General features: G+C 35.1%; 1 protein-coding gene across 1 annotated transcript in view; it reads right to left on the bottom strand.

Annotated features, from left to right (window-relative positions):
- Positions 1-17669, bottom strand: part of LOC128998164 (neogenin) — a 61545-nt gene that overhangs the window by 21757 nt on the left and 22119 nt on the right. Inside the window, exons 12-24 of the mRNA XM_054424177.1 lie at positions 17363-17396; positions 16589-16768; positions 15114-15387; positions 13626-13768; positions 13088-13247; positions 12609-12724; positions 11166-11406; positions 8870-9158; positions 7549-7758; positions 5673-5837; positions 4324-4453; positions 3593-3751; positions 2881-3086 (exon numbers count right to left, since the gene is read on the bottom strand). Coding sequence (XP_054280152.1) covers positions 2881-3086; positions 3593-3751; positions 4324-4453; positions 5673-5837; positions 7549-7758; positions 8870-9158; positions 11166-11406; positions 12609-12724; positions 13088-13247; positions 13626-13768; positions 15114-15387; positions 16589-16768; positions 17363-17396 — 2307 coding nt within the window. The remainder of the gene's footprint in view (positions 1-2880; positions 3087-3592; positions 3752-4323; positions 4454-5672; positions 5838-7548; positions 7759-8869; positions 9159-11165; positions 11407-12608; positions 12725-13087; positions 13248-13625; positions 13769-15113; positions 15388-16588; positions 16769-17362; positions 17397-17669) is intronic.

Raw genomic sequence — 17669 nt, 5'->3', positions numbered from 1 at the left:
CTAGGGGTGTGCGATGCATCGAAATTTCGATTCGATTCGATGCATCGAATCGCGATTCGATTCAGTGGTGGTCAAAAAACGATTCGATTCACGAGGGAGTCAGTATCCATATACGAAAAACGCCTGCAGAAAGTCAATGCAATACCCGCAATACAGGAGCGCGTTGCTGTTGCGTTTCCTTTACGAAGGCGTTCTTATTTAATACATTCTTTGCATTAAATATAGCTTTAATTGTTTTATATTTTTTTGTTTTGACATTGCAAATGATTAGAGGTTTTGTTTTTTGTCTTGATGTAAGCAGTGTGTGAAATATTTTACTACTGTGAACCTAGCCAAAACAAGGTAGGTTACTCCAAAATCATTTTAAAAATAAGTCTGAAAAATTGTTACTTAATACTTAACTAGTAAGATCAATGTTATAGACTGATACATTTGGTATTTTTGTTAGGTGTCTGTCGGTCCCCGTCCCCGAATTTTTGTTGGGGCAAAAGAAAAAAAAGAATAATTTATTTCCAAAGAAACACTCTTATATTATTACATCTATTACAGAGGAATTAAAATGTTCAAATGAGAATTAAAAATTAAGTTGGCTCACGACCTTTAAGAATAAAGACACAACAGAGCAATTGCCGCACTGCCACTAGCCAGAGCCAGGTCTAGTCGTCTACTGATAAGAGTAACAAGACAAAAGCCGTGATGCAACACTAACAGTGCAAAGAAAACAAAGTCAAAAGAATAGAAAGACTATTTATCCAGACATACTAGTATAATCATTTATTGTTCATTCAATACCTAATTAAAAATATATTTTAGTATTTTACATAATAAATTATAAACAAAAGAAATATCTGATATAGTGAACAGATCTGTATCTTGGTTAAATAGGGTTAAAAAAATATATTTCTAAGATCCAATACAATATTTACAACTCACAAATTACATTGAATTAATTTCTTTGAAAATAATCTCTAACAGTTTTGTGTTTTTGAATAAAGAAATATATTTCTTTGTCTCTACTTCCTTGTTTCATCACTTGCATTTTGTCAGCAATTGAAGCAACTGGGTAGCAACCGGGTGGTGTAAGAGGGGAGGGGGAGGGTCTATGACCTTGAATTCACACATCGTTGCCCGGGCCTGGCTGGTGAGACTGATTCATTGTTTTTGTTGACATACTACTACCCTTCCTTAAGAGAAAAAGGCCCTGCTGTTCCAAAAACATTGAGGGTAGTTTAAAAACATTGACCTGTGTTGCCAAGGGCACTAGAAGATAGCATTTAACTTTCTTGTCTCTTGATTTAATATTATTTTAATCTTCTATATATTATTTAAGAGTTACTTTTCGGGTACCTAATTAGTTGTGATATTGTTTAGCTTCATTTTATGGATTTTTAATTCTTTTCATTCATTAGCTATCAAAATCAGTTGTTTTAGGATTTTAATCTCTTGCAGTACCGGTAGGTCTATACTACTGTATGACATGATATGCATTTTTTAGTCCTTATTAATTATACCATAAACAATGTTTGTATGTTATTTACTGTTTTTGAGTTTTATAGGAAATTAGTTTACACAATATCTTTTCTTCAATGAGTTCTCCACTTGACATGTTGCTTCTAGCCTATTACTATTTTAGGCCCTATAAAAATAATGCCTAGGTAAAGCTGTAGGCCTACTGATGCCAATAATAATTCTTTATTTATGATGATGTAACAAATAATGTAAGTGTGGGGTTATTATACTAAGGAGGTTAGGAGGCAGGGAATGAATGATACATGTTGCATGGTGGAAACATATTATTTTTATTTTCTTCTTGCTTGCAGTCCTGAAGCCGGTCCACAGGCCCTAAACTTGTGATATGTAAATTTATTTCTTAATGGTCTTTTTATATTAAGTTCCATTCAAATTTGTTGTAATTTAGCTACCGGTACCTATTTAGTTATTTAAACAGTTATTCAAATGAGAATGAATGTCTTGATAAAAAAAATATTTTCTTCTTTCTTGCAGTTGAGCCAATTCCAAGTAAAAATTATGAAATAGGCAAGTAAAGCAGCTCACTGGTATTTCCAGCAGTTATTCTAATACATATGATTGAAAATAAATATTTTTTCACCTAAAATTCATATGTAAGTATGAATAGGCCTAATACCACATCAATAAGACTGGGACGGGTGGCGTCGTCCTGTAATCCAGCTACTAGGAGGTCACGAATTGTGGATATTTATAGGGATGCACTGTGGATGCGATGCTCCCTGGTGTGGATTAACGTCCGCACTAGTGAGTACTACGACTATCCGCAGTACTATCCTGATAATTAGACCAATTCGTAAATTACAAGGAAAAATGTGGTTCGGATTCCACTATAAACTGTAGGTCCCTTAGTTGCCATTAGCTGTATGGGCTATTAATTAACAGCTGTGTCTAAGGAACATATCGGCCTTAGTCTCTAACAAGACTACAAGATCGCGCCACTCATCCTACACTCATCCTTCACTCATATTTGGGTTAAAATACGCACATAGTGGCGTCCCCATCTTAACTAATTGAAAAAAAAAAAAAAAAAAAAAAATTTGTATTACACAAATGTGATAAATTTTAATTATTGTTAATCCACTCAATTGACAATTATGAATAGAAAAATACCGTATTGCTTCGAATCGAGTTGCATCGAATCGAATCGAAAATCTTTTGAATCGAATTGTTGCTTCGAATCGAAAATTTTTTGCTGCTTCGCACACCCCTAAAAATTACTAAATGAATTAAGACTCATAAAAGATTTATTAAAAATAACCTATTTAAAAAATGATATATTGCATGCATGATGTCCTAAAGGGAATAAAGAATCCCAGGGAGTTGAAAATAAAGAGTATGACAGATGGATACCTGGCTCTGAGATAGTGTGCTGTCTGTCCAATAGACCACAACTGTGGTGGATGAAAGGACGATGGCCTTGAGACCCACAGGGGGGATGAGGGGGGTGAGTGGCTCCGGAGGGACCTCATCTCTAGTACGGGTTGACTCATACTTGGCTGGTCCGTCTCCCATCGCATTACATGCACGCAGACTGATCACATACTCGGAGTTGGGCTCTGAAGGTAACACACCAATGTTAACATCAGGTTTGCTCATAGAAAAACATATCTTATACATACACATTAATTGATAGTTTAAAAAGGAACTAATCAAAATAATGGAAAACATACTTACTTAACAGCTGATTCTGGCAACAATTCTTTTTTAAATATTCTTTTACATCCTAAGACGCTAGGTTCTAGCTTTGAACCTTTTTACGCATTACTTCAGGCTAGGCCCAAAGGTTCAAGTTATCACAAAGCTAAGAACCATAAGTGATTGGCAGGATTTGAACCCTAAACATTGAGGACCAAAGTCCTGCGCACCACAAGACCAGCTTACTCCCACCGTTTATGGCAACAACAGGGTCAGTATGTATCCTCAATTTTTTCCTAACTATAATATTATTACAGTGTTTGTTACAATTAAATTCAATTGCGGTAGTTTTTAATTTGAATGCATCATCACACGTCATAAGTAATATGAGTAGAACTAAACAAGGCAGTCTTGTGTTTGTACTTACCAAGGTTTTCAATGACAAAATATCGCTTTTGGCCATCCAACAGTTTACGATAAGCGTCCGGGATGCCTTTGCCCCAGCCCAGAGTGTAGCCTCGGACCATGACATTCTGATCAGCTGGAGGCGTCCACGAAACAGTGATGGAGTTTGTGCTCGGTTTAACTGAAAACACAAATTAATCAAGCTATACCATATTTTGAATTCAATATAAAATAAATATACATCGACGAGAACAGTACAAAATATTTCATTCAAATGCCTTATTAAGTAAAAAATCCACTAAAATAATTAGTTTATTGGCAATAACGGCTGAAATCTTGAAGCAATGTAAATTGTAAAATTTGTTGCAATATTCATTGAATTATAAGTGACAAACCCAATATGATAATTGAATGTTATGGACCGTTGCTGGATTGAACTTAGTGAGGATAAGATTTGATGTGGAAACTGCTGATGAATCGGTAAACAAAAGTGAGAGCAAAGTGATGATGGAGGAGATAAGAGAATATAAAAAATTCTATTTCTGGTTCTGCCGTTGGGGGTGTGTCGCGAATGACTTCTCCTTCCCAAGACACCAGAGAATCTCCTCAAGGATCCCCGGCTGGTATGCAGACACAAACCGCAGCCCTCGGTATTGATGAGGCACAGTGATGATAAACTGTGCAACAAAAATCTTATCACAACGTTTTACACATTGACTTGTGTGCCATTAACATTTTACAACTTGAACTTACCTCTAATTGACGCTGGATTTTCAGGCACAGTACTCTCGTCCAGATCATTTTCGTAAGTCTCTATAGTGTACCAGTCCGTGGGAGGTCCAGTGCCATTCACGTTCATCGCAAACAATCGTACTTGATACACCTGGAACATAATGTAAGCTTATAGATTCATATGCAAATCATTGGCAGTCAATAAGGTAGTAGTCGATACAGGAGACCCTGGAAATCCAACCCCCTCGGTAATCAGACACTGTGATAAATAAGTCATTGGATATTATTCGAGAGGAGTGTCAAACGTATTTCTTGCTGCAGTTTCAAGTCCATGTAGTGTATGGTGGGGGTATGTGGGTGGAATAAGCACATTGGTATGCGTTTCTTTCGATTATTTGTCAGTTGAGCTTTAAAAATGAAGTGGGTAGAGACATTTTTCACATTTTCAACATTTAAACCTATTTAACACAGGCAAATATAATTGGATCAAGAATATAGGTTATACAGTACTTATATTCAAAATTGGTTTCCTTATCCACTGTGTATGTAGCTTCCAGCAACATTTTATAATGTAACTTCAACGTGTACTAAAATGTACTAACTATATTGCTTAAGAATTTTTTCAAATATTGGTCTAAACATCCTAAGACTGAAAAATACCTTAACTGATTAATTTAAACCCGAATAGTTGAATAGTAAAAAAAGAACCACACCTTGACATTTATTTACTTATAGATTAATTTAAGAAACATTTTTGATAACCAAACTGTCTGGTAATCCGTTGCTCCATGAGGGGGGGGGGGAGGAGAGCCCCACTCATCCTGAACGTTTCACTTTATCGAGAATCAACTTTTATAATGTGATGTGTGTTTTGTGACAATAGTAATGATAATAAATTATTCGTTAACTTACTGAACTCTTGTTGTTGTTTCACATGATAAAAGAGTGTTTGATACACGCAAACACTGGGTGGTGGTAAAACAACAAACAACATGAGACTTGTTAAACAGCTGTTCTTGGTGTATCTTCTTTGTTGAGGTGTTTTTGCTCAATCATAAACCCTTTAGAGACCGACCCTATGGTATACGAAATGCTGATTAGGACCAGGGTACTTTTAACAGTTTCTGCAATGTTATAGAAAAAATGCTATAAATTTTGAATAGCAGCCCTCTTTAATCCCTCTTTATTTTTCGCATGATTCTTATTTTGTTGTGTTTCTTTTAGATTTTTTGTTGTTGAGATAATCGTTTATTTAAACTGCCGATATATCGGAAGTTCGTTTTTTAGCAAAAAAAAACTATCTTCCGAAAATCGGAAGTTTGTCTCCTAAGGGTTAAAACCACACTGTATAGCTAGATTTGTTTACTTACAGAGCTCTTATCGAGGTTTTGGATGTCAAAGAATCGCTGGTTTCCAGCGGCAGTCTGGGTGTCCCCTCGGCCCCTCATGTCTTTCTTGCGATACCTCACTTTGTAGCCTGTTATAACTCCGTTCTGGCCATCCTTAGGTGGAGGTTCCCATCGAACATACACAGTCTGCAACAGAACAGTGACTGATGTAGAATCATTATTTAACTCACAGATTAAATTAGTCTTTGCATTTTAGTTTTAGGTTGTCTTAGGGTCATTTTAAAGTTGTTTTATAGCAGTCAACAATTACCTTAGGCCATTAATCAATATTATTGGTACAATAACTTTTTATTTTTTGTGGTTAATTTCTAAATGGGGTTTGGCATTACTGATCTCATAACATCTGTTGTTTACAAAAACCAGTCAGCTGAGTCAACCTCTTGTTATTGTTTCGCACAGAGTTTACGTGTTCTTGAGTGAAGTAAATCTAGTAAGATAAGATTAAGATTAGTGGAATACATTCGATGCATTAAATGTGTTGAGTTGTTTTTTGAAAATTACGTTTAGATTGAACGATCTTAATTATTATTTTTCATTCTGTTATGATTAGATAAGTCTTGTTTTTTTTTCTTTTAGTTATAATTAAGAAGTCTTAAAATGTTTTTTTTTTAATTAACTTTTTTCCTAAACAAAATTCACAAGCATTAGACATATATACAGGGTGGTAAAAAAGTCCCAGGACAGTTAAATATTTTAAAAAATAATGCAGATAGAGCTACAATACTTGGTACAAAGTTACAGGGCATACAACTCTATTTTAACACATATTCAGTGATCCAATAACTCTTCAGGGGGACGGCCCACAAGGAGTCGGAAAAAATCTTAAACGGAAGCATAGGTCAATATGCACATCAAATTAAAGGTCTTTTTTAGTAGAATACAATGCCGCAAACCGCACTTCAAAAGGTTGATCCTGCGCAAAATGACAGTTGTTCAAAGATTCATTTAATTTACATTGCTATTATACGCTTTCTCCTCAGGGGGCACAGCCCTAGGAATCGGAAGAAAATTGTTAACGTAAGCATAGGTCGATATGCACATCAAATTAAAGATCTTCACTAGTAGATTACGATGCCGTGAATTTAAGCTCAAAAGAATGCCTGAGTAAAAAATGGTAGTCGTTCAAAGATTCAAAATGGCGGATTCAAGAAATCTTTAAACATCTGCCATTTTGGTCAGGATCAACCTTTTGAAGTGCGGTTTGCGGCATTGTATTCTACTAAAAAAGACCTTTAATTTGATGTGCATATTGACCTATGCTTCCGTTTAAGATTTTCTTCCGACTTCTTGTGGGCCGTCCCCCTGAAGAGTTATTGGATCACTGAATATGTGTTAAAATAGAGTTTTATGCCCTGTAACTTTGTAACAAGTATTGTAGCTCTATCTGCATTATTTTTTAAAATATTTAACTGTCCTGGGACTTTTTTACCACCCTGTATACACAGATCAATGCATTTCTAAGCAGGTGTTAGACGTATACACAGCAACAACTGCTATAAAACTTGTAGAAAATTATTTTGATGAAAAAGGTGACAATAATCAACTTAACCATCAGTTAGAGGTGGAAAAACATCAAAATTTAAAACCAAATTATTGCCCTGCAGCCGGCGAGGAAGGTTCAAGTTAGGCTAGGTTTTTATAGTTTTATGACATTTTTGCATTACTATATTTCTATAGGTAGTAAAAAGTTTACAACGGATGAAAGCTGACAAAATTTGACTTGTCGAATTTTTGCATTCTCAAAGTAAAATATGAATCCACAACTTTATGAACTGATAGTAATAAAATAACATAGAATAAAATCATTTATAAAATAATAACATATAATTGGACAAACCGTTGAGCTGGCAGCCTCCAACGTAACATTCTCCGGTGCTTTGCTAGGTACATCTGAGTACGTTCTCACTGTGATCTCTTCAGAAGCAGTTCCTGGACCGTTCTCATTGTGTGCGACCAACCATATGTTGTACTCCTGGAACTTCTTCAAGTTCTCCAATGTGTAACTCAGCTCCGTAGTATTCCTGATGAACTCTTCCGAATCATCAGCCTACAACAATCACAACAATCAATAATTGTTAATGTTTAGACTGGTTCTAGGGGTAGCTTTAAGATTTTGCCAACTTAAAAATTACACAGGCATTGTTTATTGAAAAGGAGCTTGACTTAGGGAAGGAATATATAACTATCTTATCTAAGAGTTTCAGGTTCTTTAAAGCGCACAAAGAAGTACACAACACAATAAACTTGATATTTCGGACCCTAATAGGGCTTCTTCAGAAGAAAGAAGTAGAATAGGTTTTTTTTCCAAGCCAATAAGTTCATTATGATTTATTTGTGCTTTCAAAAACCTGGAACCTTTATTTTAAGTAAACTAGTTGTGTATCTATTCCTTCTTTAACATAAAACAAGCTTTATATGATTTAAAAGGTGATTTAAAAAATTGTTTGCTTAAGGTTCCTGTTAGCCTTGAGCGGCTGATGATTAGATTTTATTTTCCCTGACAAAGATGAGCAACCAATAAGGTGGTTCGGATTTGTTATCGGATCTATAAAGAATTTGCACAGACCTACTAATATTTACACGTCCGTTAGCAACTCACGTGGCAAATTTTAGACCTCAATAGCTTCAATAGTTATAAAATAATGGTAAGTGGTAGTCATAGTTATCTATAGTTCAACGTTGTTGTACACTGCCATTTCCATTTACACCTAGTGCTACTGGCAAACGTTGATAGTGTCACTTGAGTCTGGTTACAGGATGTCTGGAGCGCAGTCAGCCCCAAAAGACGTGCATTTTTTACAAGCTTAATTTATGTTTTTTAATGTTATGGTGTCATAAATATAACATGAGAAATAAACATAATGAGACAATATTATGTTTCAGTTTTATATTTGGTCTTACTCCTGTCAACCCTACACCCTTTTAGTCCCCTTTTACATAAACATGCTCATATACTTATAACATATGCTCTTTCCTTTGTATGCATTAAGAGTTGTGTTAGTCAAAGTTAACAGAAACACCTGTTAAATTTCACACTATTATTTTTTAAGCACCTGGTAAATTCAAAAATACTTAAACCCACCAAATCAAAAGTACAAACCGAAACTCAAAAGGAGACAACAAACGATTACGTAGAAAAACACTCAACCCAGACCTACCTCTATGTAATACAGACTATAGCTGAGGGGAGGTCCCGTAGCAGGGTCGTAGGCCGGAGGAGCCCAGGTGACATGTACAGAGGTGGGGGAGAGGGGATGAGCTGCTACGTGTAGCGGAGGACCAGGCACGTGCACCTCCGCCTTAGTCCTGACTGTGACTGGTAGAGAAGTCGCTCCTAGACTGTCGTTGATCAATGCCCTCACTCGCATCACGTAGCTGCGGTCAGGCTGTAAACCTTGTATGTTGACCTCCTCTAGTCTCGACCTTGACGTGTTCACCACCCTCTCTCTGTGGTCAAACGTTAAAAATGTACAAGTCTGTAAAATAATTCTCTACTATATAAAGACCGATCTATGTTATTTAGTTATGCCACTATCTGGACTATGACAATGACATATAACACAGAGTACAAGGATAAAAGGGGGATAAGAGCTAAATTAACAGCTGAGAAAAAGTCCAGGAAACATTTAAGTTACAAAGAAAAACACAAAATACATAATATTTTGACCTCTTTAGGACCTGGTCAAGTGTAGACTAAGATTTATGTACTAAATGTTAGACAAACAACTACACTTGACAGAGTCCCTCAAAAGTCTTCAAATGTGTACTGTGGCCAATCAGGACTTTAAAGGTAATCAAGCTGTTATCTCCCTTGTTTTAAAAACATAAGCACATGGGCAAGAGCCTTTTCTTGAACAAGGATAAAAGGATATCAACTGTAATGTACCAAACTTTAAAAGGGGGAAAATGTTGGGCAATTAAACAAACACTAAAAGACCCAGTTTAGAACCAAATACAGGGTGAATCAGACCACCCATGCACAACGGTTTGGCCCAACACGCGTAAAAAAAACAACATTTTATACAGAAAATCCGCCATTTAACATTTTTTTAGTGAGTTACAATTTTAAAATGTCACTTAAGGCACTTTTATTTCAATGTTGGGATCATTATAAGTACAAATATATGTCCGAAAAGTAATTTAAAAAATTAAAAACACGTTGAAAATCCAAGACATTTTACCAATTTTAAGTAGGGCGTTTTTTTTTTTATGTGAAGGAGTGCGGTTTTCGAAAAATGCCGAAGAGCGTCTTGTAAAAAATTTAATTCCTGACCATCAAAATTATTTCATATCTTTGCTAGCTCTTACCATTTTCAAGCTATATCCATAAAAAAAAATAAAATAAAAAAACAGGGTGGCTAGTGAAATCACATTGAAAAATTCCCTGACTTTTCCCTGACAATTCCATGATTTTTTTAAACTTTCCCTGATCGACAAATTCAAAATTACAATTCTAATACTACCTAACTAATTCTTCAAAAGGACTAATCTTTATCTGAAGAATATCTTATGTTTGTTTACATGAAAAACATACATAAAATCTATAGATACAGGCTAGCTTATATTCAAACTTTGCAACTTACCTTAATAAAATTAAACTGAGTTAAGATGAGACGCAGTTTATAATAAAATTTAATTTGTACAAAAACACAAAATTTATTTGTAGAGACATATTTCTTAGTTTTCACCCACACGGCACACATACTCTCGACCTTTCCTAACAATTATTAAAATTATGTTAAACATTTTACAATTTTCCCTGACTTATGACAAAATTCCATGACTTTTCCAGATATTTAATATTCCCTGACATTTCCAGGTTTTCCAGGTCACTAGCCACCCTGAAAAAGGAGGTTTAAGGGAATTTTTGGAGGTTTGTAATTTGAAAATGCAACTTTTTTGGATTTCCTGGGTGGTTTGAGACCGAGATGAGCCTCCACAAAAAATTTCAGATCCCTAGCTATTCTAGAAGTGGGTAAACACTTGTATACCTGATCAGTGAGTCAGTGAGTTACACAAGCGGCTGTATATTCCGTTTAAGTATGTGCACGGTTAGTCTGATTCACCCTGTATAGCCTTGATCCTAATAATTGGAGCTCTACAGTACATTATAGTAATCTATGGGTTTTCAGAGCCTTCGGGACCTATCTAAACATTTGGGGACTTCTCTGAGAGAACAGGAACGTATGGGAGCTGTAGACACCCTGTTTCAGATAGAGCATATATTTTACTAAGTCCCAATTTTACACTTATAACACTAGTCTCTAGTCGGGAACAGTTAAACACAATAGACTAAGCCTAGGATGTTGTCGCATTATTACTAGGGTGAAACCATTGGCTATTGAACGGATTTGAACCCAGAACCTCAGAGTTCGAAGCCTCATGCTCTACCACTAGACCGATATGCTATTATTAAAGCAATAATAGGTAAATGTAAATTTTAAAAAGCCATACCTGTAAGAACCTTCCTCTCTGTAGAAGACAGAGTAGCTAGATATTTGTCCACTGAAGTGCAGTGGCGGCTTCCATCTGAGAGTGACGAACCTGGCTCCTACGATGGCTGCCTCGACGTTCTGCGGAACTGTCTCCAGGCTCGGCAACTCTAGCTCACCTTCTAGTGCGGAAAGACCAGGGGGGATGGACGGACGTTTTGATTTTAGTAATTTAGAGATGTTTTTGGAAACTTCACTATCAGCTGAGGATATTTGTAGACAAAAACATTTAAATTTTGTATTGAGGTTATGTAAGCAAAAAATGTGATTTTTAATGTGTGGCAAGTTGAATTGAGAAGTTAATAATTTGTGAAAATGAAGTGAATAAATAAAATTGCGATGAAAATGAAAATTGTGATAAAATTGTAAAGGGGTGTAAGGAGAGGAAAGGACGAGAAATAAGGAAGGGGAAAAATAAAACAAAAAAATTAATAACTGAAGTAAATCATAAATAAATAATAAGTTGACAAAATAATGTAAGAAATTGATGATCTTGGGTTTGTAGTTAAGAACAAAACTTGTTTATTATACTACTCAAATGGTTATAAACTTTACTTTAGTCTAAAGTAAAACAAGTAATTAGCAGTTATTTTGAAGAAGGATAAAGTTTAGCTAGCTTATCTGAAAAAAATAAAATCCAGAGGCTAATTGATACAAATAAAAGACCACTATATTGAAAAGGTTTCTATTCAATCTCCTCTCCGACGTGTTCAAAGACGTCCTTTCGGTTAATATCAGTACTATGTTTTGTGATCTTTTGATTACCATTAGAACCTGGACTCCAATTTTTTTAGATAAGCTAGCTTAACTTTATCCCTCTTCAAAATAACCCCTAACCAGCCAACAAGCTTTCCTTTAAAATATAACCTATAACATTGAACTATCTTAAATTTAAATTATAACACCACCACCTGACTATCCTCATCTAATTGGTCCAACTACAACAGTCAATGCACTTTATGAAATATCATGAGTAAATAAATTTACTCATGGCCATTCAAAGAGGAGGTCCCTGCATAGAGAGATAGGCTTACACAAGATCGATTAGGCATTTTAAATCAAAGTTAAGTTAACTTAGAAGAAAATAAACACATAGTCACAATAGAAGAAAATAAACAAGGAACTAGTGTTAATCAGCTGATTATTCTACCTATGTTGCATTGTTAATTTATGCCCTAGTGACAATTATCAAAACAAACTGCAAAGTTATTCCGGATTACCATGATTTAAAATGTGAGTAGTACAGTTCAACAGTTGTTTTCATGCCAAGAGATTGTTTATAAAAACAACATGTTGGCCCGAAGTGGAAAATGCAATGAAATAGTCAAAGAATAGGTTGAAATGTCAACCAATTTATTGACAACAATTAATAGCGGTTTTCAAGGACTTTGGCAGTGAAGCTTACCTGAGTTGGTAACCACTAGATGTGCCGCTGCCTGAATGTTGCCGGCTGGGTTTGAGGCAACACACTGGAAAATGCCTGCGTCCAATGACATCAGTCCGAGAATACGTAGATTGTTCCTGCAAAAAAGAGACAACATTCAGAGCTTCAGATAAAATATCTAGTAGCGTTGTTATTGTTATTTCTAACATATTGTTACCACAACAGAAGTATTGAGTCTTTTGGCTGAGAACTCAGTAATAAATGGAGGTAAACTATTATCCATCAGAAAGATATTACAGAGCAGCATAGAAAAAGTAGTACGTACTGCCTGTAGCTTGTTTAGGTAAAAAAGATTGGGAATCTTTATTCTTATTCTTAAACAATTATTTACAATCTCATAACTTTCTGATTCTCATTTTAGACACAAAACAAAGTAAGAAAGTAAGCCTTCAATTAATTAAACTGACTGCAAAAAATAAAAATATCTTTTTTAAGCTTACCCATTTACTACTTGCAGATACTCATTTTGCTTGATGTGGTCACCATTCTTCAACCAACTGACTTTAGCTTCAGGTCTAGCATCGACCGCACACTCCAATTCCACGTCTTCTTTCTCCCGAGCTACTTTACTTGTCGGCTTCTTCAAAAAAGATGGTGGAACTGCAACAACACATTTGATGAAGCTGCATTTTCCGTGAGATACCCTTTGTATATTCTTGATGAGTTTATAGTACTTGATTATTTTGGGAAAAAAGTCTGAGTGAATTAACTAAGTCGCTTTAATATGAAAACAAAGTTTTGAGACAACTAATATTCAACTCCTACTATTGAGTTGAATAGTCTACTAATTGAGTTGAGTCTCATAATAACTACTATTGAGTTGAATAGTAGTTTTCTCCCAAGATGGATCGTTGTTACAAATCCGTAACATCAGACTCTAGTTTAGCTTATTCAACGACAGTCATCACTGGAAGACCTAAATTTGAACATGCATAAACTATGACCAGTCTGGCAGTAGTTAGTCATCACTGTTCGTACCTTGAACATGTAGAGTGGCAGTAGCGTCCGCAGAATCTTCTCTATTCTCAGCTCTACATTGGTAGTTTCCTGCGTCACTCTCTTGGATGTCTCTCATTTGTAGACTACCAGTGCCCGTCATCTTGCAGTTAGTGTCCAGGTCTCTGTAATTTCCACGATAACAATAAAAACTAAACACTAGTTGAATTAACATTCAGTGCAATGCATCAAGTATTACCTAACATTGTTATAATTAATTATAGGACAGTAACCTTAGTACATATTTTAAGCACAATATAAATGCCAGATGAGTGGAATAGATTGCATGATCCATGTAGCTTTGTTGATAAGAACAGCTGATTCATTCCCAGGATCATTTATTAAAAGCAATTGTAAAGGACAATTGAGCCCAGTTTTTAACTATTAAAGCTACTATCATCAACAATGATGTTTATTATTAAATGTTACAAGTTAAATTTAATGATAGCCCTTTTAGCGAATTTCCCTATAGGGAAGTAGCTATTACCGTAGGTCTCATGGTAAGACTTAGGCCCGGGACCGATTTACTTTTTCATTTTGATGTCCCCAGAGGCCAAAAACACCACTCGTTCAAATTTTTATATATGTATATATATATATATATATGTGTCCGTGAACACGATAACTTGAGTAATTTTTATCCGATTTTGATGAAATTTGGTTTGAAGGTGTAAGGCGGGATAAACTTGAATGAGTTCGCGATCCAGCATGATCGGACCATGGGAACAGGGTTTTATGGGGTAAAAATTTGTTTTTCTCACTTTTGACCCTCACAACACAAAATTTCCCAAATTTTCTCTAAACCTTCTTAAAGAGCTTAAAAAAACAAACAATTCAGTATATCAAAGTGTTTTTGTACGGTTATTGGTTACGGAGAAAACTAAAAAAATGGTAAATTTAAAATTCCCATGTTATTCTTATGGAGAATATTGTAAAATGTCGTAGTTTGCTTGTTTATGGATATCTTTTGATCAAACTTGGCAAATATATTCATTTTATACTAAGCAATAATTATTTTACTTAAAACACACACTTTATTAGTTTCCTTGTAGCAGCAAACCTAGGTACTCGTTAAACCTAATGTTATTTAAATAGATCAATTGAAAATCAATTCAGCCAAATGGAAATTCGCTTAGGCGTTAGGTTTGCTGCGGCGGGGGTATTTTCTGATCTAAGGGCTAGCAAATGATCTTGAAATATGTACTGCGGAGAGCCAATTACCTGAAACAATTGCTTTAGGACCTTCATAATAGCCAGGATAAACGATTTTAGAACAGTAAAATATTGTGTTTAAGTTTTCACCCAAACATTTTTTTCAGGTTTGGAACATCTCTAAGAGGGTAGAAGCTAACACACTTTTGATCGCTAAGACAACCATAGCGAGTAAGAACAAAATAAAAGTTTCAAAAGAAATACGGATAAGTGACGTTTCGGATAATCAACAGCAATTTTCTATCATGATAAACTTACTGAAAATCAATGGCCACTCCATCCTTCAGCCAGACAATCCAAGGTCTAGGGTTGCCGTTAGCCGCACACTCCAGAGTAACAGTGCTGCCCTCTACCACCACAGTTGAGCGTGGCTGTGCTATGAACGACGGAGCCCTTAGACTATGGGCAGACTCTAGGTCCTGATCTATCTGTAGAACTGCCTTGTCACTAAGTCTATGTTGATTGTTGCCACTGACATTGCAGCGGTAACTACCTCGGTCCGATACCTGCACTGACTCTATCTCCAAAGACCCTGCGAATCAAATGTAGTGTGAGCAAAACTGAATACTGATAACAAAATATATTTAGCAAATTTCGGTTCCATGTCAAAATCTAGGGCAACAAATATTTTATTTTTCCTAAACGAGTGATATTTATAGATTTTATTTTAGTTCCAGCAGTTCTTATAAGTTTAACCCACTGGGCGGAACATTTTCGTCGTGCTGCTAAAGCGCTCTGGCATTCCTAGACGGAACTGTTCCATCGGAACATTGCTAGTAGTTTTAAATTATTCTGATAGATCGCAGCAGCGATTATTATTGTGTCAATAATTTTTTCTGTCTATGTGCAATAATTTTATTGTGTGTATTTTTTGTTTCTTTGGTTTAATAACCTGTTTTGGAAAACAAAAATATTAGTTTTGAGGTACCGGTAATGTTTTTGTCCAAATGCCGCAACTGTCTTGTTTATGATTCAGTGAAATATACTTGTAGATAGGTAATTGTGGATTGTCTTCCAATATTTCTGAGAAGAATTTAAGACAAAATAGTAATGCATAAAGAAGTTATAGTTGTTTTTGTAAGTCACTAAAAGAGCTAAAAAAAGAGGAATTCCTGTGTGTAATGGGATGCCAATAGGTTAAAACTATATCACTAAATATACATAAACAAATTAAATACTGACAGGAAAATCATTCTCAGATTTTGAATTTGGGGCTTTTGATAGGGCAAAAAACTTAATTTATACTATCCAAAGACTTTTCCTGTTACTTCTAAACTGTTATTATCATTCAATGAAAAATAAATAATATGCAACTGTATCTGAGTGAAAATGAGGTATAATAATAGTGTTAAAAAACATGTATTAACCACAATAGTAAAACAGAAATACAAAATCAAATTTTTTAAGAGGGATTTGACTCAATATATGACCAATTTTTTAATCCTTGACATACTTACTACTGAAATTAATTTGCCAATTCTCGAATTTGCGTTAATTATGTTTGGAAATTTATATTGTTTAATGTACAATGAACCATTTGAACAATGAAGCAAGCAGGAAAATATTTCAAAGTGATTTTTAGAGGGAAATAAAATAAAAATTTGTTTTCATATAACAGATTTCATTAAATACAATTTTGAATCGTAAAACTTGTAATTTATAGTTTAGGGCCTATATTTTTATTTAAAAAACTAACCAAGATGGAAAATATTAGAAGACATTGAAAAACGTACCTGAAGGTAGGACTAACATTCGTGACAAATCCAAAACCAACGGCCGAGAATCTTTAATCCATGAGACTTCCCACGAGTTTTGTAGTGGGGGAGGGCCGCTTTCTACCAAACAAGAGAATAGGGCGGTCTGTCCAGGGAATAGACGCAGGTCTTTGGGTTGCTCTTCAAATGGCGGCAAACCTGTGGTGACAAAATTTATTAGTCTGGGTACAAAGAGTGATGAAATGTTTTTGCATTTCAGAACAAAGAAATAGCAAGTGGTAAGAGACTTGTGTTTAATAGTAGAGAGTTTAGTTTCGATGTTTTGAAGCAATTTATTAATGATAGGGAGTTCTCAAAGTGGATAGGGTTTTCCAAATGATTTTATAAACACATTATTGTGTTTTTTTTTTTGGAAGGAAGGGGGGTTGAATTTTAATGAAATACTCCCGCGGCAGCAAACCTGCTGACTAAGCGAATTTCCATTTGTCTGAATTGATTATCAATTCTATATAAATAACATTAGGTTTAACAGGTACCTAGGTTTGCTGCTACAAGGAAACTAATAAAGTGTGTTTTTTAGTTAAGTATTAATAGCATAGTAAATTGGTCCAGGGCCTAGGTCTTACCGTGCCACCTACGGTAATAGCTGCTTCCCTATAGGGAAATTAACTAAAATACAAGACAAACATTGAACGAACATTGGGATTGATAAAAAATAAATGGATTAAAACGAGTTTATCCTTAAATCTGAGACATTTTCCATTTATTCTCTGGATCCATGTTGAGTCTTACCCACCGTGTGTCCCTCTTTGTAGTTCTCGTATTTCTTTAAAGGTTCAATCTTAGTATCAATTAACATATGAAATAGGCCTAGACAAAGTATTTTCATTAAAGATTGGAGGAACGAGATGGTCTAAAGGTACAATAGAGCTTTGGTTCCCAAAATTCTGGGTACGAATCCTGCCAATCACCAATGCCTTTTAACTATTTGATAATGTCGTGACCCTTTAGACCTCGTCTAATGTAATGTGTAAATAGTTCTAGGATGTGAAGGAATGTTATTCTTACGTGCGAGAGTGACAGTCGCGGTTCTACTGAC

The sequence above is a fragment of the Macrosteles quadrilineatus genome, unplaced genomic scaffold (genome assembly GCF_028750875.1).
Source record: "Macrosteles quadrilineatus isolate MER2022 unplaced genomic scaffold, UCM_ALF_1.0 Scaffold_7__1_contigs__length_78375512, whole genome shotgun sequence".
NCBI lineage: Eukaryota > Metazoa > Arthropoda > Insecta > Hemiptera > Cicadellidae > Macrosteles > Macrosteles quadrilineatus.
The sequence above is the reverse complement of the archived record's forward strand: the minus strand, read 5'-3'. Positions and strand labels throughout refer to the sequence as shown.